General features: G+C 48.2%; 1 protein-coding gene across 1 annotated transcript in view; it reads left to right on the top strand.

Annotated features, from left to right (window-relative positions):
- Window positions 1-5014: 5014 nt before the first annotated feature.
- The window catches only part of OTULINL (OTU deubiquitinase with linear linkage specificity like), a 30574-nt gene continuing 11112 nt past the window's right edge, over window positions 5015-24476 (top strand). Inside the window, exon 1 of the mRNA XM_049648767.1 lies at window positions 5015-5247. Coding sequence (XP_049504724.1) covers window positions 5178-5247 — 70 coding nt within the window. The 5' untranslated portion in view covers window positions 5015-5177. The remainder of the gene's footprint in view (window positions 5248-24476) is intronic.

Below are 24476 nucleotides of genomic sequence, written 5' to 3'. Positions count from 1 at the left end.
GATCAAAGCCCAGAAGTGGGAAGCAAGCCCAGCTCTATGCAAACTGCCGGCAGGACAGGTGTCCGGAATTTGGGGAAGAGTGAAGCCATCGAATTTGCTAAAAATAAACAAAATAAGGAAACGCTAAGTTCTGGTCTGGACCTACACAAAATTGCGAAGTTCTTTTCCCCACACCCCACCCCCTCATCTTTCAGTTCCCTTTACAGCTCTCAGCTGACCTCCTTTATCCTATTAGCCAGCTCTTAGGCTCCCTTGGCACTCTCCTTATCAACATGTGCTCTTAGAAAGATCCAAGGCTTAGTGATATTAAGGTGTAGATGACTGATAGGATAGCGTCGTGATTTAGTTGATTGGTATCCTTTTTACAGTGGACAAAATCCCAGACCAAGGAACATATTTTGAATTGTCCCATTTGCTGAAAAAAGGTCATCCAGAGAATGGAGCTGCCTGCTGGTTGATCTGGGCAGTCAGAGGCTCCTCGGGCCCCTCGCACCCAGTGTTTGGAACACGGTTGTCCCACGGTGGGAGCTGTTCCAAGGACAGAGCCTGGAGAGAGCAAGGTGGCGAGAGTACCGTCTGGACCGTATGCGTAGCTGAACCCAATCAAGGCCTCTTTATAAACTTTTAAGATTTGGCAGGTGGGTGCAGAGATCCAATCATGTGGCAGCCGCCCAAGACAAGCCTCACAAGTAAGTTCCCTTGTCTATTAACAGTGCCACCTAGCAGTCTGGAGTGGCCTCCCTCTTCCTCTGGCCTCTCCTTGTCTTCTGTTTCCGGGGTCAGTTTGGGAAGTAACAGCAGGAGGTCCCAGCATGGACAGCGTAAAGGCCCCAGTGGGGGAGTCACAGGAGCGTCCAGTGCCCTCTGGACAGCTTCAGGCTCTCCTTCTGCTCCTGCCATGTTGGCATCTCTCTCAAGGACTCTCCTGGCTTCCCAGCCTGGTTGAGCGTTACACCTTGGCTTCCCCATTCCAGCCTTGACCCTCTGGATTTCTCCGCACCGGTTGTGCAATGACAGTTTGGGCCTTGGTTTCACCCTCGTCTCTGTCCTCACAGCATGGACTCACCCTCATGCTGTGCTGGGGGCATCTCGCCAGGGCTGGGGAGGGGGGTGGGGAGCGGCACGTTGCAGGGTAGACCATGTTTCTCCTAGGCTCAGCTCGTTTAGGAAGAAGATCAGATGTGCCTTTCAGGAACTCATTGAGTTCCTGGAAAGTGATTTTTTTGGAAAGTGTGTGTGTGTGGGGGGAGTACTTTCCATATGGCCTTGGAGGCTGGGTTCAAATACCAAGTTGCCATTTACTAGCTGAATGACCTAGTGCTAGATACTTAGATACTTTATACCCTCTGTGACTCAGCTCCTTTGTCTGTACATTGGGAATAATAATCGTCTATATCTCAAATGGGGGGTTGAATTAATTCATACATAAAGAGCACTGAACAGAGCCCTTCATCAGTGCTCAGTTATCACACATTGCCATGTGTGATCTGCCATCATCAACATCTTCACCACCACCACAAACACCTAGTAACGTCTTCACATTTCCTCTATTGAAGAAACTCATCTAGGGGTGCCTGGGTGGCTCCGTCGGTTAAGCATCCGACTTCGGCTCAGGTCATGATCTCATGGTTTGTGAGTTCGAGCCCCGCATCAGGCTCTGTGCTCACAGCTCGGAGCCTGGAGCCTGCTTCAGATTCTCTCTCTCCCTCTCTCTCTCAAAATAAATTAAAAAATATTTGAAAAAAAAAGATCTGGGGTGCTTGGGTGGCTCAGTTGGTTAAGTGTGGAACTCTTGATTTCGTCTTAGGTCATGATCTCATGATTTCGTGGGCCCAAGACCCGCATCAGGCTCTACACTGACAACAAGGAGCCTGCTTGGGATTCTCTCTGTCTCCTTTCTCTCTGCTCCTCCCCACCCTCTCAAAATCAATAAGCTTAAAAAACAAAACTGGCCCCACTCGATTTTGGAATAAAAATTTTTGTACTAATTCGGGGACTCCATGTAAATAAGAAGCAACATATGCTCAGTTACAATGCAAGAGGGAAGTAGACAGAAGGGTTTCTCAGATTTTAATTTTTATGGATATCAACAATGATGGTGTAATGTTCGCAAAGACAATGAATAGTCAAATAACTTAAATGACTTTCTCCACAGAAGATATACAAATGTCTAATAAGCACATAAAAAGATACTCAGCATCCCTAATCACTTCGTACCCATTAGGATGGCTATTATTAAAAAAAAAAAAATAGAAAACGACGTGTTGGCAAGGATGTGGAGAAATTGGAACCCTATGCATTGTTGGTGGGGGTGTTTTCTGCTGTGGAAAATAGTGTGGCTCTTCTTCAAAAAGTTAAGAATTACCATATGATTCAGCAATTCTACTTCTAGGTGTACACCCAAAAGAATTGAAAGCAGAAACTCATAAATAGGTTATCTGTACACCTATGTTCATAGCAGCATTATTTACAATAGCCAAAATGAGGAAGCAACCCAACTGTCCATTGATGAATGAATGAAGAAACAAAGCGTGATCTATCTACCTAAAATGAAATATACAATTCAGCTTTAAAAAGAAGGAAATTCTTTCTTTCTTAAGTGTATTTATTTATTTTGAGAAACAGAGCGAGAAAGAGAGAGAGCACGAGTGGGGGAGGGGTGGGGAGAGAAGGAGAAAGAGAGAATCCCAAGCAGGCTCCGCACCATCAACAGAGCCCGATGTGGGGCTCAAACCCATGAACCGCAAGATCAGGACCTGAGCCGAAACCAAGAGTCAGACCCTCAAACTGATTGAGCCACCCAGACACCCTTAAAAAGAAAGAAATTCTGGCATATGCTACAACATGGCTGAATCGTCAAGACATTATTATGCTAAGTGACATAAGCCAGTCACAAAAAGACAAATACTGTGTGATTCCACTTATATGAGGTAGCTAGTGTGGTCACATTCAGAAAGTAGTCAAAGACAGAGAGTAGAATGATGTTTGCTAGGGGCTGGGGATGAAGGAGGAGGAAGAATGGGGAGTTATGGTTTAATATTTGTGGGGCGTTTTCATTTTATTTTGTTAAGACATGTAGTAAATCACACATGGGTAGACCAGAAAGCCAAAATCTCTATGTGTAGTCACATACTTTATTTGGCTCATATTTATATGGTGTTTATTATGGGCCAAGCATTACTCTAAGGGAATTGGACATATTTAATCACTTCATGCCCAAAACAACCTCATGGGGAAGGTACTCCCAGAAGCCCCATTTTATAGGTGAGGAAACCGAGACACCGAAATGTTCAATAATTGTACAAGACCATGTGGCTAGTACACAGGCAAGGCAGGCAGTCTGGCTCCAAGGTCTAGGTCTGTAAGTACAGTACCATTTTAAGAGGCCTCCCGCTCAGCTTTTGGAGTAACAATGAACATTACAGCAAACCACAAAATCCTGACCGTGAATTATTTGAAAGGATTTTGGCTGAGTCCGAACAGCTGTGTTCATAAATATTATCTCGTGGGAGGAGGGCAAGGTTACTGGCTAATTTGTTTTGTGGTTAAAGGACTTCAGTAAATTTTATTTTATTATGCCACAAGAAATTAGTTCTGGTATTTTCAGCTTCTAGAATAGACAATTTTACTCATCACTGCTTATAACCTTGTTTAGGTTGTAATTAGGCACAGCAATTTTAAGCCATTTACTTTGTATGAGTAACATGGCTCAGTACACGCAAGTCATGGTTTATGGCTGCAGAAAACTACCCCTCTAAGTTAAAATTTGATTTGGATAAAAGGTTGTTTTTTTTTTTTTTTTAAACATGCAGCAGGGTTTGGGAACATTTTTATTATCTTTTGTGAATCATGGGTTGCAGAATGATGGGGTGGTTGAGAGATCAGACCTTGGTTCAACCTCTGCATTAGCATTTACCGAGCCTCAGTTTCCTCATCTGCAAACCGGAGGTAGTAACCTACCGCATGGGCGAGTGTGAGGATTAAGCGAAATAATATGTAAAATAATACATAAAAGGATTATCCAAGTGCCTGGCCTGATGTCAGCTGTCAGTAAATGCCTCGCATTATATTAACTCCTGTTGCTCTTAGAATTTTGCCAGAATTCCCAAAGACCTGTGATCCTTTGCTCTGACATTCAGAAAAGGGGAAAGTGATTCAATTCCTCGACATTGACCTAAGTATACTGGAGCCACCGAAGATTCCAAAGTGTTTTCCACGTCTTTCTTTAGTTACGGAGTTTGTTTCAAAAGGTGCCAAAACATGCCACACGCAAATCTGTTTCTGTCTGGAATTGTGTATATTGGAGAAAAAGGAAGTGTTCATCAGGACTTCCATTTTCTTCCCTTTTCTTCCGAGAAAGGGTCCCTCTGAATAGAAAACCAGGGGCAAAAGAACCTTGTTGTGAGCGCCTTTTTATTGTTGAGCTGTTTATTTTTTTCTTTTTGATAACCCACTTTATCAGAAGATTAATCTTGTCAATAACGCACATATTCCGGCTACTAAGGTACACTGTGACTTCTGAGTAAGCATAACCGTTCTGCTGACCTAGGGGAAAATAAAGATTTTTAAAAAAATGTGCCCTAAGTAGTGGAAGAGGCCCTGGGCCGACAGCAACATCTGGATTCCAGTCTGGCCCTCCCATGGCCGTGACCCAGCAGCGGGTTCTTGTCTCGCCAGGGATGGCAATCCTTCTGCACCCTCGCCGTGGAGAGGGAAAAGGCACCTGTCCCTCTCCCCCATCATCCCACGCACCACGTTTCTTTGATTCCCACTCAATGGGCTTTCGATGTAAAGTGCCAGGGAGGTCGCGGGATCCGTCCGGGTGGAAACCCCAGGACGTCTCCGGAGGAGCAGCGCCGGGAACCCAGGAGCGGCTTCCAGGCTGCGCGCACAGCGCTGGGAGCCCGAAGCTGCCGACGGTAGACCCCGTCTGTGCGCGGAGGCCCCGCCCATCTCCGCCCGAGAGCCCGCCCACCTCCGCCGCGGCCTCCCATTGGCGGCCCCGCGCGTCCGTCGGCCCCCGGGCTCCCCCGGGCGGGAGCGCCGAGCGCGCTCCCCACCCCGCGCCTCTCGAGCCAGCCAGCCGCGGGGAAGCGATCCCCGGCGCCGGCGGGCGGCCGCGGCGTCTGACTGACCGACGGAGGAGGCTCCGCGCCCGTCCGCAGCGCGCGGCCGGCATGGCGGCGCCGAGAAGCCCCCAGCGGGTGCGGGCGCGGGAGCGGGAGGGTCCTCGCGCCCCAACGGCAGGTGGGCGCCGGGCCGGGGGCGGGGAGGGGGCCCGCGGGCAGTCCCCCTGCGCGCTGAGGGTTGGAAGGTCCGGGGCGCCCCAGGGCAGGGGGCCGCAGCCTCAAAACACCCCCGGCAGCGTTGGGGCTGCCGTCGGGGACGGGGGTCGCGTCGCGTCTGAATGGGAACGCGCCCTCGGGAGGCAGATCTGTTTGGGTCGAGGCCGCGAGCGACCTGCCGAGGCAGGGAGGGCGGGTTCCTGGGAGGAGGGAGCCCGTCTGGTGGGCTGGAACGGGGTGGGGGGCTCAGGCAGCGGCCGGGGTCGGGCTCTGCCGCCGAGGAGGGGCAGCGTCCCCTTCTAGGTGTCCCCTCTGAGAACTTGATTGTTGTCGGGGTGGCGGGGGAAGTTGACGCGTTTCGCGCTTTGGTGGCGGAGGATGTGGCCCACACCTTCGCAGCAGTCGAGACTTGCTGAACAGCAGAGAAAAGCTGGCTGTTGAACAAAAATGTCACCAAGGACGGGAGCAGCAGCACAGAATGGCCCAGGTCGCGCGCACAAGTCTGGTCGCCGAGGTGGGGGCGCAGTCCCTGTGGCTGGGCGTCTCTGCTCTCTGCGTTGGTAGCTGGGGTAGGAGGGAAGGGTGTTTTCCTTCCCCCGCTTCAGCTGTGCCCTCCAGGCCCCGCTCCGAGGAGGGTGAACGTGGCTGCTTCTCAGTTATGAGCACGTTCCCGTTCCGTGTTTGTCTGGTGGCCCCCGCAGGGGTGGGTGTGAACCTGCCGGCGATTTGGGGGAGCGTGCCCATTCACAAGCGCCGAGTTTGGGCTGCAGATACGGCAGCGTTTATGGGAAGTTGGCAGGTGCCAGTACTGGTTATTGACTGGGGTTCTTGGTCCCAGCAGGAGCTTTTGATTCACACAGCAAGCTGTTGGGTGTGGTGGAAACAGTGCTGTTCTGGGAGTCTGGACATGAGTTCTAGACCTCATTCTGCCCAGGACTGTGTGCCTGGAAGCCACAGCCACTCTGGACTTCTACGTCCTCATGTTGGGGTAGCTGATCCATAAGGCCCCTCCCAGTCTAGAATTCTGTAATTGACTTACCTCCCAGCCTCAAAAGTTTGGAAATTGAACTCACTTTCAACCTTTCTGCACCCTGAATGATAATCGAATTAGCCAAATATTTCCTGTGGGTGTATTCATTTGAACTTTTCATGATGTGATTTTTTCCTCCCTTTCTCTTTGCCTTACTTTGGGAGAGAAAGCAAAGCTGGAAATGGAGGTAGGGCTCAGCAGGAGAAAGCTGGTTTGGGAGGCAGAAAGGTGCCTGCTCTGGACTTAAGCTAACAATCAGGAATTTTTCCTTCCAATGCATCAAGTTCAAGGTGTGCGAGCACTGGGAACTCAGAATTCTTTCCTCAGCTCCAGCCTGTGGGGACTGTGGTCCCTGTGCACAGTGCAAGAATCTGATTCAAGGATCAGGTTATGGAAAACTTTTTTTCCCCCTCCAAAACATAACCACATAACCTCTGAGGACTTAGGAGCATAGTTTCCCTTCTTTACCAGTCATGTTTGGAGGTGAAACTGTTTTCGAGTCCCTTGCCAAAGCTAGGATGGGAGCGAGTTGTTTTTACCTACCCCTCTTTTCGTAAGAGAGAGACCCAGATTCACTTCTGAAATCGTAGCAAATGCTAACAAGTAACACTTGACAATAAAAACTAAATGGACAGCAACCGAAGGAAACTCACGGAAGGAGTAGGGGTGGAAAGCATTTTTTGGTAGCCAGTTTTACTGTTTCTTTTTCACTGGGTATTGAGACTCATGCACTGAACATCTGTGCACCGTATTATGGGAAAGACACTGTCGGAATTGGAATACTAGACAGGGAAGTGGTGCCCAAGATGATTTGGTGCAATGCCCTGAGGCCCCAAGAAGACCCGGGAGGAAGCAGGAAGCAGGGGTGACCCGCCCACTGTAGGAGAAGCTCAAAATCCTTAGCATACCTTTGGCAGTCTGGTGTTTGAAGCGGGGATGTGTGCCCCACGTTTTTCCTGGCTCCTTGTGCCTCTGGCCAGCCTCAGGGTGATTAACTGTTGTGGTTCTTCACAGAAAAGCCTGCAAGTTTTCAACCAGGCCCTCAGGAGCTGCAGGACCCTGTGGTGGTCCCTAGGCGCTCGCCTGGGGTGACAGGAGTGCCCAGTGTGGAATGGGGGACCCATCGGCCATGTGCCCTGGTTCCAGCTACACAGAGCGCAGCTCTGCCCCCCGCCCCCGCCTTTCTTGTTTATATGCTGTTCTGAGTAAGATTTTGTTTGTGAAAAAGTCTAATGCTAAACAGAAATTTTAGAAGTAATGGTAATGGCCAATATTTTTGAATTTTGCTGTTATCTTTATTACATGTAAAGAGCTTAGGACGATGCATGGCCCGTAGTAAGCACTGCAAGGTTAGCTTACTCAAAGGTTATTATTATCACTATCTTATGCCATGACGTAGTTGTTACTTTTATCCCTATTTTATTGAAACCAAGTGACGTGCAAACTTATACCAGATTTCCCACTTCCCCCCTAGACTTTTCTATTTACAAGATGTGTTCCTCAATACCATGGAATACATTATTCCAAAGCCATTCAAGGATAACTTTATGTACAAAGCAGATGTTTCTGACCCGCTGAATGCTGTCTTTGCCTCATTCCCTTGGACAGTCATAGGTACCACACTCGGTAGACCTGTGAGTCTGCCTGGTGAGCACGTCTGTGTTTAAAGGGAGAGGGGGCAGATCAGAACAGCTAAGGCCCAGGCAGCTTGGTCCCTGGCAAGAAGAGTTATGAGGATCGGGGTGGGGGGGTGCGCGCACATTCCCTCCTCAACGCAGACTGTGGAGGGCGCTAGGAATTGTGATTTTATTCTAGAGCCAGTGCCTTCCAAGCCTCTGCTCTCAAGGACTTGAACCACGAGCAGAGGGGGTGCTGGCAGTGGCCAGTGGGTGCCCAGGAGGAGATGAGGTCCTTTGTGTGCTAGTTGTAACCTTAAAGAGAACTGTTTCCCTAGGTTGGAGGCTTAGGAAAAACCAAACCAAACCCAAATGCTGCAATTAAAAACATACACAACAGAACGCCTAAAACCAAATGGTCCGTGGTTGGTATTTTTTTTTGCCAGCCTGTTTGCCCCACTTTTATACTTTTGCATTTCTGTGAAATGGATTAAGTGCCAAGTAAAATGTAAATGTTGGTACCAAGTGTCTTAGCTAAGTAGAAGTCTTCGATTGGCACAGTTACGCATTTGAAAATGACCTTTCATCTGGCTCCCCGGAGTGGGTGGGCGCCTATGGCACCCCGTGTCGTCCTCGCCAGGGGAACAGTAGGCATTTGAGTTCTCTTTATGGTGCTGGCCACGGAGACACTGCCCATGGATAGTCTTATGTAATCTTTACAGCCACCAGTCTGACGCTCGGAACGGTTACGGAATTTGCTCAAAGTTTCCAGCTAAGAAGCGGTGGCCAGGATTCCAGCCCTGGCAGCGTGGCTCCACCCACAACCGATTCTTAAGCCTCCACCTCTTCTGCTTCCTGAAGCTCAGCTCAGGCTTATACCTGAGAGTGCTCTAGTCTCCGGGTTACATTTCAGCTGTTGGCCATTCAAGCTGGGTTCCCATTTTACACCCTTCTTGTTGCTACACATAACTCACAGGTCTGGGGTGCAGGAGTGAGATTATGACAGGGTCATCATGATCGAGCTGAAACTTGCAACATACGTGGTTGCTGCTTTGTAGCTATTAAAGCCCCTTCACCATCTTGAGCAGAGTGAGTTGGTTATTGGGCTGGTGTATTTGACCTTTGGCTCCGGTCCACTTGATCTTTTGGCAAATATTCAGTTACTTAAAACAACCGTTCTCAGAACTGAGGTGGCACACGCATTTACTGATGTGTAATTAACTTAATGCAAGAACATGAAATGTTATTTCACAATAAATCACCAGAGAAAAGTGTTTTGTTTATGCCCTCGTTTTGCCAGTAATCTCTTGTTCTAGCCCATCTATACCCCATTTTTCTACTTTCTCGTTTAATTGGAACCAGAAGAGACAGGTGGCATCATGTTTAAAATAAGAGGAGGTGTTATGTTCATTTCTAGGAGACTAAGGACTATTCTCTGTTAGTACTGTTGCTGGGATTCTCAAGTAATAAACAAAAATCTCTGAGACTGTAGCACGTAAAGTGCCATGCTCGATAAATCTCTGAATTAAGAATTTAATAGTAAGCCTTTTGTTGTTGATATAACCATGTATCTATGACTTTGAGTCTATGTGGAATTGTGGATGATAGATATAGAGTAATTTAAAATACCGTATTAGCTCTCTCTCTGCTTTCCCTGTAACTGGCTTTTATGAATCTTAGGGTTAGTCTTCTAGCACAGGGAATAATAATGTAATTGAAAATTGGTTTCTCAAGAGATCCCCATCTCCCTCCCCCAATTCAGAGAGAAGTGGGATCTGATTCAAAGTCAAGGGTTAACTGTCAAAAAGAGAGAAGCATACTGCCCTCTCTTGTTCCCATTACAGTGGACACGAGCCCCCCACTTTCTCTCCAGGCACGGGACAGCCTCAGTGGGTACAAATGGGATGGACGGGGAGAGGGGATATGGTGGTGGGAGCTCCTCGGGCAGTGGTCTTTGAAAACTTGCATCTCTAAGTCAGGGCAGAGAGTTCCCGGAGGCTTTGGTCCCCCAAGTTTAGGAGAAGTGAACTAAATTCCTTCTTTCTGGAAAAGAGGGGATTGTTCCCTAAGTCGTAGAATAACACCTGGTACAATGTGGGCATAGTCGTGCACCTGTGACAGGAAGACCTCATCTTTCTCCTGAGGTCTCTAGAGTGTCAGGAAAACTGAGGACTCTGTGTCTTCCAAGTCCTGTGTCCCAGGTCATTAGGACAGGTAGAAATCTTGGAGGAAGCAGGACGGCTGATAGGAAAGGGGAAGTGGGAGAGATGGCGAGCCAGTGTTGGCGCGGACTTGATGTAATCAGGCGCCATCTAGATATAAAGGGCTGGATGGCACTGATGCCAGCCTTTTGTCATTTTACTGGGCATTTTAAAAATGAACTTGGAGTTCAACTGTTTGTAGCTAAGGATGAGGTTGGCCCCTTACCTCGAAAAGCAGTTGTAGCCAATGGAATTATTACTAGAAGCATTGGGTCCCTCACTTTTGCACCTGAAGCAGCGTAAGACTCGGGTATGTCGATCCTTCTCCTGCAATCTGAGGTAGAGAGAAAAATCACTCAAACCGAGAGAGTTTATGAGATCAGTTTCACCCACGATGTCTCCATTTTGTTTTTTAAATATTTGTTAAACTCACTTTTGTTAAGCCCAGCTGGCAGTTGGGATAGAGGGCTGGTACGGCAAATGCTCGTTGACCTGTGCTGTCTTGTTCTTCTCGCTCGACTATTCCAGTGTATTCTCCCATTTATGCCTCATTGATTCAGTCATTCAAAATGTGGAGCTGGTAACCTGTGAAGGTACAGCTCTCCTTTTCCCTCCCTCCCAGTTTCCTTCTCACCCTTCCTTTAAAAAAAAAAATATTCTTGCCATTTTTTTAGAAACTGGTCACCTCCAGGGAAACGCTGGTGTGAGAGTCTGTAGAATCGAGCATGGCTTCTAAGGGTTGGAGTAGTTGCCGATTTGTCACAGTCTCGTGTAACTTCTGTACCTACAGGGCATCTTTCCTATGGTGCAGGTTTTGAGTAATGTTTTTTTTTTTTTTTTTTTAAGGTTTTTTTGTGTTAGAGAGTGTGCGAGCGGGGGAGGGGCAGAGGGGGGAGGGACAGGGGGTCCGAAACAGACTCCGCGCTTACAGCCCAGAGCCCAACACAGGGCTCAAACTCACAGAACCGTGAGATCATGACCTGAGCCGAAGTCAGACGCTCAACCGACTGGACCACCCAGGCGCCCTGTTTTGAGTGATGCTTTAAGTATAGTTGAACCTCACTTGCTTCACAACTACTTAAAATCCTGTGCCTTGTGCCCCAATGTGACTGTTCCTCCAACATAACCCTGAAACAAGTTAACATGAAGGGCCCTGTGGTGGATGACGGGAAATGGCAGTTAATGGCCTGGCCTCCCTATGCTTGTTCACAGGGGAGGAAACTGAGGTGGACCAGACCATGGGTTCCTGACTCCCTGGTGCCTGTTCGTTCCACTGTCCTCAAGCCATCCCACTAGGTGACCGCTTCACATTCTCATTTCCTGCTTCGTATTTACATGAGTGTAATTAAGGGAACAGAAAACACACTGGTGGCTCACTGTTTCTGACATATGTGTTCCAAGTGGACCACCAAGACAGAGGCCATTAGTTAGGATTAGGTATAGTGGGATAACGGAACGACCCCAAATAAGTGAGTCAAGTTTATTCTTCTCGTGTCACCGCTCGAAGGTGGCCCCCTCTTCCAGGGCCAGAAATGGGCTCCACTTTGCCAGGGGCCCAGCTCCTCCGGGTCATTTCCATGGTGCATGGCTTCCATGACTAGCTACTTCGTGGTCCAAGACGGCCGCTGAACGCCAGTCACCACGCTTACATTCCAGCTGGTGGAGAGGGAGGAGGACAAGGAGTATGCTCCCCTCCGCAGAGCCTTCCGAAAACTGCACATAATGCTTCTTAGAATCCACTCACACAGCTACACCCAGCACCTGGGGAGGAGGAAATGTGGCCTTTATTCAAGTAGCCACGTAGCCGGCTCAAAGTCAGGATTTTATTTCTACGGAGGAAGAGAGAACAGATACTGAGGGAAGCTCTCAGTGCCTGTCGTGGAGACGCATGGACTGGATCCTGATTACATGAAATCCTGTTCCTTATTCAACAAATATTTATTAGCCGTCTGCCCGGTGCCTAGGCACCAAGAAAGCAGGGAGAAAACAGACACAATCCCCGTCCTTAAGACGTTTACCTACGTGGGGAGGCAGACACTGATCAGACACAAACACGGTTGTGTAAACCGTGCTAAGTGCCGCGAAGGGAAGAGACGCCGTGTGCTGAGAGAGAGTAACGGGGACTTGAGCAAGCCCGGGGGGAGGGAAAGGGTCAGAGGCTTTGCCACAGGAAGTGACATTGGAGCGGACAGCTGGAGAAAGAGTCGAGTGGAGGGTATTACAGCGAAGGCAGGCGGGAGGCAGAGAGGGCTCTCACGGAGGAACTCACAGCCCGTCCTCTTGAGCAAGCGGCAGAGGGGACAGAATGGGGAAGAATCAGGGTCAGACCGCATGGGGCCCCAGAGGAAGGGTGACCGCCGTGGCGTGCCTGCCACAGGGATGTCCTGGGATGTGGAACTTCCAGTGCTAAAACTCGGAGAGTCCCAGGCAGGCCGGGATGCATTGGTCACCCTTGCTGGAGGCCACATTAATAGTCGGGTTCCTTTCGTTTTAATTTCAGCACAGTCTCTCTTTCCATAGGCGTAGCTCTGCCATGGAAAAACAACTGACTAGTAAAACTAGCCCCTCCTGTTGGCTGAAGGCAAAGAGGCACAAAACACAAGCAATATGTCTTTTTTTTTTCTCAATGTTTACTTATTTATGTATTTTGGGAGAGAGAGAGCACGCGCAAGTGGGGGAGGGGCTGAGAGGAGAGAGAGAAGCCCAAGCAGGCTCCACACCATCAGCACAGAGCCCACTGCGGGGCTCAAACTCACGAACCTCGCGATCGTGGCCTGAGCCAAGGGTCGGACGCTCAACTGACTACGCCACCCAGGCGCCACATAACACAGGCAACACTTCTTGGGACCAGTGAGACTCTGTCTGGCATGATTTCTCCTAATGGAAATTTTGGAAATTAACTGGCATGTGATAATATATGACTTGAGAAGACAGAGACGGCCGAGGATGGAGGAGGCCCCTACTCCCCAGCGGGTTTCTCAGTGCTGGCAACACATCGGAATCACCTGGGAACTTGACAAAAGACGGGGGGCCTGGGCCTCAGCCCAGTACATCAGGAAATGCACAGGTGGACCCGGGGCAAGGGAGATCCTCCGCCCCGTCCCAGTGCCCCTGAGACTTGGGCGTGCGTGCAGATTGCTGGGGACCTCGCAGAATACAGATGATGCCGCCCGCGGATCCGTATTCCTAAGTGCCCCGGGCGGCAGGGATGTTGCTGGTCCGGAGGCTCTGATGAGTTTGTTTCGAAGGTCTCTTCTGTGGAGAGCAGACCTAAAGGGCCACGTAAAGGTGGAGGGGGCGGTGAAAGGAGAGAGGAAGGAAGACCTGGGGAGGAGAGAGGGGCTCTGCTTTGTGCCTCCGTCCGGGGTGCGCCCACCTCCACTTCTCAGTCCCTAGGGTTTGTGAGTCACATGGTGTGGCTGGTTCCTGGTTCCAGAACTGGTGCCCCATGACTTTTGGCTAGGATGGGGCGAGGGGTGAGGCATGATTACCTCTCTCACACCTCATTTACAGGCTTTTCCAGCTCACTTCACAGATTTGTCTTTCCTACAAGTAAGAAAAGCCAAAATAATAATAAGGGGAGGAGGCGGCGAAGGAGGAAGAAGGGGAAAGGAGGAGAAGAGGGAGAGGAAGAAGAAAAGCCAGATTTTTAAATAGGAGCTGACACACCCATTGCACGTAAAAAAGCAAGAAAAACCAAGCAAACAAACAAAAAACACCACTGGCTAAGGAGTGGAAAATGGCTTTGGGAAGGGAAGCCAATTAGAAGGATTAGTAACCACTAGCAACAGAGCCCAAATGGTTCTGATTAATGGAAAAATCACCTCGGGGCAAAAGTGAAGGGTGACTTGTCTGAGTGTACCCATAGGTCTCTCCTGGTCACATTTCGTAAATGATTGGGAGATGAAAGGTCTAAGAGTGAGGGCGCCTGGGTGGCTCAGTCCGTTCCACTCAGGTCATGACCTCAGGGCTCCTGAGTTCAAGCCCCTTGTTGGACTCTGTGCTGACAGCTCGGAGCCTGGAGCCTGCTTTGGATTCGGTCTCCCTCTCTGCTCCTCCCCGACTCGTGCACTCTCTCTCTCTCTCTCTCTCCCCCCCCCCTCAAATATAAATAAACCTTAAAAAAATTATAAAGGTCTAAGAGTTGAGAGTGCACCACCAAAGCCCTGGCGGGTTGAGGCAGTGAACCAGATCCAGGAACATGAACTTGCGTGGGGTTATGTGTCTGCTCCTGGTCTAAAAAAGCATGGAGCCTGCACACGTGATCACCCCCTTGCTTCCCTTCCCAGGTCCTGGCCGAACTGAAAGGTGGACACAGGAGTCAGAGATTTTTATTTTTTTTTTTTAATTTTTTTTTCAACGTTTTTATTTATTTTTGGGACAGAGAGAGACAGAGCATGAACGGGGGAGGAGCAGAGAGAGAGGGAGACACAGAATCGGAAACAGGCTCCAGGCTCCGAGCCATCAGCCCAGAGCCTGACGCGGGGCTTGAACTCACAGACCTCGAGATCGTGACCTGGCTGAAGTCGGACGCTTAACCGACTGTGCCACCCAGGCGCCCCAGGAGTCAGAGATTTTTAAAATGTTAGCTCAGGAGGCACCTCGGTGGCTCAGTTGGTTAAGTGCCCAACTTCGGCTCAGGCCATGATCTCATGGTTCATGGGTCCAAGCCCCACATCAGGCTCTGTGCTGACAGCTCGGAGCCTGGAGCCTGCTTTGGAGTCTATGTCTCCCTCTCTGCCCCTCCCCTGCTCACACTCCATCTCTCTCTCTCTCTCTCAAAAAAATAAACATTAAAAACACATTTTTTTTTTAAAATGTCAGTTCAGTGATAAAACCCACAAGTTCCACTTGCGTGGCCAGATGGGCTTGCTAGCCATGCCCGAGCTGAGCTCACACCTAAAAGGTCAGGCCCGAGGCCCTCTCTGGAAGGTGGAGGAGGGGCTGAGCTGAGCAGTGTCTCCCAACCTGCCATCAGGCGTGGTGCTTGGGAAGGAGTCAGTCAGAAGAGTGAGGGCTGGGGCAGAGGGCGGAGCCAGGGCTCCTGGAAAGCACTTCCAGCTGGAAATCTGAAGGACGGTGGGATAAAAGTACAGATCCCTGCCAACCCCTTCGAAGGCTGGGGACACTTACTGCAACAACGGGGCTTTTAGTTGATGGCAGGCTACTTGTGAGTGGATGGCTTTTTGTTTCTCAGCTGTACGATACTGACTGATACAATCTCAGGCTGGGTGCATTACTTTGAGCGTATCGTCTAGAACAGGGTTCGGCAAAGCACAGTCCATGGGCTGAATCTGGTTCCGCTCAGTTTTTACATGTCCTGTGAGCTAAGAATGGTTTTGACTTTTTTTTTTAATGGTTAGAAAGGAAAAAAACTCAAAAGAATACCACTTCCTCACCTGTAAAACTTACATGAACTTTGGATTTCGGTGTCTGTAAATTAGGTTTTCTTGGAACACAGCCTCACTGTGTATTGTCTAATGGTTGTTTTTCTGTCAGGGCCCATTTGGGTACTTGACACAGAGACCAGATGGCAGGCAAGCCTAAGATACTCTCTGACCCTATACAAGAAAACTGGCTGACCCCTGACCGAGCATGAAGGAGTGGTCATGTTTTTGGATTGTCTCCTGGGTGGTCACGCTCAGGGCATTGCGTTCTGTCCTGTGGTCTCCCTTTAAGTGTGGAATGGGTTCGGAGGAGAGTGGCCCGGACGACGAAGAGACCCCTTCGAGCCCGTGTCATACGAGGACTGGTTGAGACAAAGAGAAGCAGGCACAATGGAAATGATAGCTGCCTTCTACAATTGTTTTTGAATTCTTGGGAGAGAATTGCCCCGGGAAGGCAGTTATGAGGTTAATTGAAAGGGCACTGACCTTGAGTCAGAACCTGTTGGTTCAAGTTCAGACTTCTACTTGCTTTCTCTGGGCTTCAGTTTCTTCACCTCAAAGATGAAGGGGTGCACACGACAGGCCGTCGGATGACCAGGTCCACGAATTAAGACTCAGCTTTCACCTCAGAGGTGTTTCCAGGCCATCAGAGGACACAGTCACGAATATGCCTAACTGACCTGCAGTGTAGACAGAGTGCGGCGGCCAGGGGCGGGGGTGGGGACAGCACTCTGTCTACACTGCTCTGCAGAGGGACTAGTGTGAATCAGGCCTTGGAGAACAGGTAGAACTCCAGCGCCTTTGCCCAAAGCATTCTGTGATTCTGTGAAAGACTTAAAAGGTGTCGCATAGAAGAGTCATCTGACGTGATCCTCATGACTCCAAGCAATAACGATTCAAGCTGTGGTTACTGGTCTGACCGCACCAGCCTCTTGCTCAGGAACTTTCCCTGCTTTTCAGGTAACACCAGCATCTCTAAAGGGTCTAAAGGCCCTTGCTTCCCTGGCCTTGTGAACTGTTGCCGTACCCGCTGGCCCTCTGCTCTAGCTCACGTGGAACTAGGTCGGGTACCCATGGTACCTCTGCTGATGGAGCCACGTTTCTGAGGAGCATTGCCTGTGTCGTGCCCCAGACACACGAGGAGAGGTCAGCCTTCTGTTTGCAATTGTAACATCAGCTCTTGGCCCAGTGTTCTGCCTGCAGGAGGAGCTTAATCTATATTCATTGACTAACAATAGACTTTGATCAATAAAGAGAGAAATATTCCCGAAAAGAAGATGGTCTCCCACCAATGGAAGTGAGTTCCCACCCCCAGAGGTGGAGGGGAGACCGTCACAGGGACTCAGTGGGAGAGTTTCCATTTGCACTGTGCCTCTGTGGTTACAAGCACACTTTCGTGGCTGGCGTTTGCTTTCACCTAACCCGTCTGTTATCACTGATGGTCTTCTCCATTAGAGAGATGTTTCGAGATCCTTGAAGCTCAGTGGTTTGTCTGAGGTCCTACAGCTAGAAAGTGGCAGAGTGAAGACAGAGTCTCTGGCTTGTTTCGCCAGATCAGGGCCAAGGAGAGTGTCTGGGTGGAGGAAGTGATCCTGGAGTGCTGAGATTTTTCTCCAGAGGAGGAGTTACAACTTGCTGGTCCACAGAAGCCTATCCCACCTCCAGCTTTTGTATTTTTATAGCTGGGAGGGTTCAAAATCCCCTACGCATGATTAGAAAATTTAACTTCTCTTTTGAAGTGATGGGTTGCAATTACCACCCCTGAACTTTGCCCTAGTAAATGGAAAAACTCTGGGCTATGACATTGTTACAGATATGCACACACACACACCATAGCCCCGTTAGTGTTTGGCAAGGAGCAGTTTCCTGTTGTATTTACTGACGCTCAGTTTAACAGGAGCCTTGGGTAAAAACATGCCCCGTCCCGTGGGGATTGTGCTCCGAGCCTAAGTGGGTTGCATGACAGGGCTACCGCTGAATGTCTCACTGATCATGACTTTCAAGATAAAAACCTTCCCCTTGGTGGCTCTCTTCCTCAGTGATACCGATCTTGCACTCTTTGGTTATAGTTCTTTACCGAGTCGAAGACTGTCATTTCTTAGTTGAGCAGAATTCGTACTGAAATTTACAAAAGCTTACAAAGTCCTTTGACCTCGCACTTGTTAAGAGGATATTTTTTTCTGAATATTTCCTCTGTAACTGAAAACAAAGAACTAGCCTGTGATTTTTCAAGAAGCAAGACCACTTAAGCGTAGTCCTTTCCACTGCTGTGCTGACTTGTAAAACTTCTCTTGTGGTCTCCCCAAGCTCCAGGGACACTTTGCCGACCTCCCGGGATTTGTTCTGTGTGTTTACCCTTGGGCTTACGTCCCGCTTAGTTTATTTGTTTGGACTCACGTACATTATGTTGCTTTATTCCCCAGCCTCTTGGTTTCTCAGAATTAACCCCAGAGAGAGGTGACCCGCTTGGGGATGGAGGCCTGCCTGCCATGTCTGCATCCAGTTCACAGGCCCTGCTGTTATTCTGAGTCCCTGCAGTGAGACATGCACCCCCCCGCCCCCACTCCAGATGTGCTGACCGTGGGGTGTGCGGGTCGGGGCTCCGTGGGCCTGGACGAGCCGGCCAGTAGCCTTTCCTGGTGGGAGGGCATTGTGCCACCTGACCATGAGCTCCTTCAGGACAGAGCATGTGACTTTCACTACCTGCCAGCCCGGGGTGAGGGTTTAGGGGAAGGAAGTATAACCAGGGAAGGGCTAGCAGGAGAAAGGAAGGCCTTCCCTGATCCTCCTGGGTCCATGGCACCATGGGGTTTCTGATCACGCCTCTCTGCAGTACTAACCTTTGGTTAGGATAACCCCGAAGCCACCTTCACTTTTTCAGAGCGGGTAGTGTTCCACAACTCAGCTCAGAAAAGTGTGAAAAGTTTACCAACGCCTCTGAAACGTCTGTGTCGCTCCCTCTGTCCCTGGGTGGGATGCCCCACCCCTTCACTCCTCTGGTGGCAGAGAGTGGGAGCTGTCCTGGGCCCCCCCCCCCCCCACCTCGCCCCAGGCTCCCCTCTGCTCCCTGATCCGGCAGTCTCTCTCGGGCGCTCTCTCCCCTACCTCCTGCTAAATAACCATAACATGCTATTGATGCACATGGAGGGGCTGTTGAAGTCATTAAATTATATTAGTATCTTTTACCTTGAATGTTTTTTTTTAGCAAGATGACATTAATACACATATTTCTTCGCTCCCTGTGCTCTCAAATTTCTAAGTTAAATTGCCTTTTAGGTCTTTCGGCTCAGGCCTAATCTCCCCCTCCTGTGGCCCACTGGGTAGCCCCTGATCTGCTTCAGGAGAAAGTCAACAGCCAGATGCGGTTGGCTGTGTGGACGTGTGTGGGGAGAAGGCGCCATGGACTGCTGTACCGTGAGTAAGATTGGGAGACAAGTAGAGGCAGGAATGGATGGGCTGTCTGGGCCCAGGAAGTCACTGGAAGTTTCTAGGGCGAAGGAGACACTGAGGAGTTTCCACGAGAAGGAGCCCAGGGCTCCCGGGGGGGGGAGCTGCCGTGTGCAGAATCACTCTGTTTCCGGCTCTTCAGTGAGTTTTGGTTTTGTTTTCAGGGCCCTTTTTCTTTTTCTTTTTTTCTTTTTGGTTTCCTGTTTTAATGTGTGAATTACTTCGGCTTTGGTACGTTTTAGAGAATGGAAAACATTCTAAGTAGAATTTGACCACAAAAAGGTGGCTTTTTTTTTTTTTTTTCTCTCTTTTCAGTTCTAGTCAGTGGTCTCATCTGCCATATGTAGTTTGAGTGATGGCAGATTGGATTTTACGTTCAGATAGCCGCGTCGTTGACTTCAGGAGGCTCTGGTGCAGTTACTGCAGGATATCCTAGCTACTTAAGCATGACTTCTTCCCACAGTATGGGTTGGGGTCTCTCGCGTGTCTTCGTGCTGAAGACTGGGGGGATGTGTGAGGCCTAAGTAATCCACTTTCCAATAGGACAGAAATGCACGGCGGCCTCATTTCAGCCACCAGCCGGGTTGTCCATTCCAAAAGTCCTGAAAAGACACTGTGGGTTTTTTGTCTCTTGACGAACCTGAAAGAGGACCAAACCCATAATTCTGACGGTGCTTCTGTTCTCTTCCTCTCCTCTTCGCTTCCTGGAGATTCTTCATCACCAAAACCTGCCCCCATCCCTTGTTTCTGGGAGGTCCTCGTCCTCCTTCCTCTCTGTATTGTGTTCAATGACCAGATCACCGGTGGGGCCTTGCCCTCCTTCCTGTTTGTCGGGGTAAAGCCTCACCCAAGCCCGGGTCCTCTTGGGCAGGGGAGGGGAGGCTGGGCCAGGGCTGAATCCTCCCTGAATTCTCTCCCTGGGCTGGCGGACGGGGGATTCCCCCGTGAAGATCCTGCCATGAGAGACTTTAATCCCCCCTCAGCTGTATTTGGGGAGATGAGATTTGACTCATGAGATCATCCAAGTCATGTTTGTGATAGTATTTTGCAAGGCACCTCATTTGTGGTATTCTTGCCTATGGCTGTTGCTTTTGAGTTATAAACAGTTGTTGACACGCGCGGGAAAAATTGATTTCAATTCTCTTTTTAAAGACTCTTAATTCCACTTGCTGCAGCAAAGTTAATTTGAAGACTTACTCAGCTGCACAGTTCACAGGCAGGACAGCCAAGCGATAAGGCACTCAATGTTGGCATCGCATTGCTCTGTCTTGGGATTCCAGCTTTACCACTTACATATTTAATCTCTCTCTCCCTCGCATCCTCATCTGCAGAATAAGGGTGGTTACAGTAGTAGCAATAAAAATAATGATCAACACAGACTAGGGACTTAGGCTTTGCCAGACGGCTTGCTCAGCGCTTCCCTAACATTTCCACCCACCCTTACAACCAGCCACTCCAGAGGCAGGAACCACTCCGCCCATGCCCTCCTTCCCCTACCATGTGACTCTGCAGGAAGGATCATGAGGGCCAGCATGGCACTTCCTGTGTTCCAGGCACTGTTGCATTGTGTTTCGATCCCCAGGCGGAGAAACAGAAGCCCAAGAAGTCACCAGTGTAGGAGCAGGGCCGGGATGGGGGTGGGACAATGTTTGCAGGAGCAAATGAGAGAATTACTTTATTTTTTTTAAGTTTATTGATTTATTTTGAGAGAGAGTGAGAGCGAGAGAAAGCACACATGTGCGGGGCGTGGGGTGAGGGGGCAGTATGCAGAGAGAGGGAGAGAGAATCCCAAGCAGGCTCTCTGCTGTCAGCTCAGAGCCTGACACGGGGCTCAAACTCACGAATCATGAGATCATGACCTGAGCCTAAACCAAGAGTTGGACGCTTAATGGACTGAGCCACCCAGGTGACCCAAGAGAACGCCTGGAAAGCCCATAAGGGGCTCTGGCTTATAGCGAAACTCGAACTGTAGCTATTTTAATTATCAATGGAGCCATACTTTTTCCTACTAAAACACTGCACTTCCTCTCCTTAGATGAAGAAGCCCACTCCTTATAATATTTTCATATATTGTACAAACACCTCAGGGCTGTGTGAGCTGCAGCCGCTTACACGGGACTTACGGGTTCCCTCCTCCAGGTCGCTCCCTGGCATCCACACCAGCCGCCATGTTCGTGCACCCTGGTCCTTCTTTGGTTTGAGTCACTTGACCAAAACCTGTGCCAGTTAGGTAGGGGGAAACCAGGAGTTTAAGTTTGTAGTCTAGGTTTGCACGGAAAAAGCATACTGAGCCCTCACATGTTTTTTTCTAATAAGTTGATCATATCCTTTTTCTGGGTTGGAGGCAGGGCTTAATTTCAAGGATGAGGGCATTAGGCTAAGGAAGTGTGTTGTGTGTGTGTAGGAGTGAGGAGAGCCACAATCTGTAGTGGGTCCCGTGGAAGCCCTGGGCAGCTGCTATGGAGTGGCCTCATGCTCAGGAGAAGGCCCTGGCTTAGGGGGTCTCAAATCAAGGGCCCCAAAAGGCCTGGAAGTAACCCCGGGACTACAGTGGGTTGGTTAGAGTCTGTGACAGATGAGAGCAGTGTGCCCCATGGAGGGCGCGGCAGCCAGACCCTACCTCAGTGACCGCAGGCCCTCTGAGTCCACACAAACACGAGCGCCACCCAGTGGGAAATGGGCAGATGCTCTAAAAGGCTCTTCCTGGAAGAAGAAATGTGAATGTGTTCCTACAGAAATGTGGACGGCTGTGAGAATTCACGACTGGAACTGGTGTTTAGGGACACAGGGACGCTCATACATATAAGGGGGTGTTAGTTGATGGTTTGTTTTGGAGGGTGCTTTGGCAATATCTGTCAAAACTAAAAACGTACACACCCCTTGATCCAAAGTTCCTCTTTTTGAAATTATCCTAAAAGCTACCATGAGTCTTCATAAGGACTATTGGAAGATAATGTCTTTCTCAGCAGTGTTTGTAAGAGTGAAAAATGGGAAATAATCCAAATTGTTTATTGGTAAGGCAATGATTATGTTACATATGATTGTCTATCTTTTTTTTTTTTTTTTTTTTTTTTTGAGAGAGAGAGAGTGGGGGAAGAGTAGAGAGAGAAAGAGGGAGAGGGAGAATCCCAAGCATGCTCTATGCTATCAGTACAGAGCCCAATGCAGGGCTCGATCCCATGAACCGTGAGATCATGATCTGAGCCAAAATCAAGAGTTGGACACTTAACCAACAGAGCCACTCAGGCACCCCATGTGATGGTCTATATGTACACTAAAATATTATGCATTCTTTAAAGAGAATAATGTAGATCTATGTGTAGTTAAATGAAAAGATGTCTAATGTGTATGAAGAGAAAAAACAAACTAAAATCATGTGTAATATTCATTTTTCTAGGAAAAGTTTATAAATACGTTAAAAGAAATTATGTATCGCATAGACAAAGTTCTAGTCTTTCCTGAATTTAAGGACTTACTAAAATTATTTACATATGTCAGAATTTTTCACAGTTGAGAAATCACTGAATTAATAAAAATCTAAATTGTAGATGTAAAGGCAGTATAGCTTTACATTTTTTTACATTTTTTTATTGACTTGTTTTATTTATTAGCTTTACATTTTTAAACAACTCACACAAAGTTTTACTAAATATCTAGGTAGGAGTAAATGTAGAGTGAACAGCTAATTAATTGTTCTAAACAGATGAGTACCTGTTTTTGAAAATGTTCTTTTAAACTGAGAACTTTCCCCCTGAGATCAGGAACACGACAGGGATGTCCATCTCACCGCTGTTGTTTAGCATAGTGTTGGAAGTCCTAGCATCAGCAACCAAACAACAAAATGAAATAAAAGTCATCGAAATTGTCAAAGAAGTAGTCAGACTTTTACTTTTTGCAGATGACATGGTACTCTACCTGGAAAACCCAAAAGACTCCACTAAAATCTGCTAAAACTGATAACATGAATTCAACAAAGTCACAGGATACAAAGTCAATGTACAGAAATCAGTTGCATTTCTATACACCGATAATGAAGCAACAGAAAGAGAAATCAAGAAATCGATCCCATTTACAATTGCACCAAGAACCATAAAATACCTACGAATAAACCTAACCAAAGATGTAAAAGATCTGTATGCTGAAAACTATAGAAAGCTTATGAAGGAAATTGAAGTAGACACAAAGAAATGGGAAAACATTCCGTGCTCATGAATTGGAAGAATAAATATTGTTAAAACATCAATACTACCCAAAGCAATCTACACATTCAATGTAATCCCAATCAAAATTGTACCAGCATTCTTCTCAGAGCTAGAACAAACAATCCTAAAATTTGTGTGGAACCACAAAGACCCCCAATGGGCAAAGTAATGTTGAAAAAGAAAACCAAAGCAGTAGGCATCACAATCCCAGACTTTAGCCTCTACCACAAAGTTGTCATCATCAAGACAGTATGGTATTGGCACAAAACAGACACATAGACCAGTGGAATAGAATAGAGAACCCAGAATTGGACCCACAAATGTATGGCCAACTAATCTTTGACAAAGCAGGAAAGAGTATCCAATGGGAAAAAAAGACAGTCTCTTTAACAAATGGTGCTGGGAGAACTGGACAGCAACATGCAGAAGAATGAAAATAGACCACTTTCTTACATCATACACAAAAACAAACTCAAGATGGATGAAAGACCTAAATGTGAGACAGGAAACCATCAAAACCCTAGAGGAGAAAACAGGCAACAACCTCTTTGACCTCAGCCACAGCAATTTCTTGCTTGACACGTCTCCAAAGGCAAGGGAATTAAAAGCAAAAATGAACTATTGAGACCTCATCAAGATAAAAAGCTTCTGCACTGCAAAGGAAACAATCAACAAAACTAAAAGGCAACCAATGGAATGGAAAAGATATTTGCAAATGACATATCAGATAAAGGGTTAGTATCCAAAATCTATAAAGAAGTTACCAAACTCAACACCCAAAAAACGAATAACCTAGTGAAGAAATGAGCAGAAGACATGAATAGACACTTTTCCAAAGAAGGCATCTTTGGATAGATGGCCAACAGACACATGAAAAGATGCTCAACGTCATTCATCATCAGGGAAATACAAATCAAAGCCACACTGAGATATCACCTCACACTAGTCAGAGTGGCTAAAGTGAACAACTCAGGAAACAACAGATGCTGGCAAGGATGTGGAGAAACGGGAACCCTCTTGCACTGTTGGTGGGAGTGCAAACTGGTGCCGCTGCTCTGGAAAACAGTGTGGAGGTTCCTCAAAAAATTAAAAATAGAACAACTTACGACCCAGCAATAGCACTGCTAGGAATTTATCCGAAGGATACAGAGTGCTGATTCATAGGGGCACATGTATCTCAATGTTTACAGCAGCGCTTTCAACAATAGCCAAACTATGGAAAGAGCCTAAATATCCATCCACTGATGAATGGATAAAGAAGATATGGTTTATATATACAATGGAATGCTACTTGGCAATGAGAAAGAA

Source organism: Panthera uncia, assembly GCF_023721935.1.
Source record: "Panthera uncia isolate 11264 chromosome A1 unlocalized genomic scaffold, Puncia_PCG_1.0 HiC_scaffold_17, whole genome shotgun sequence".
In the NCBI taxonomy this organism is placed as follows: Eukaryota; Metazoa; Chordata; class Mammalia; order Carnivora; family Felidae; genus Panthera; species Panthera uncia.
This window is presented reverse-complemented; position numbering and strand designations above follow the sequence as displayed.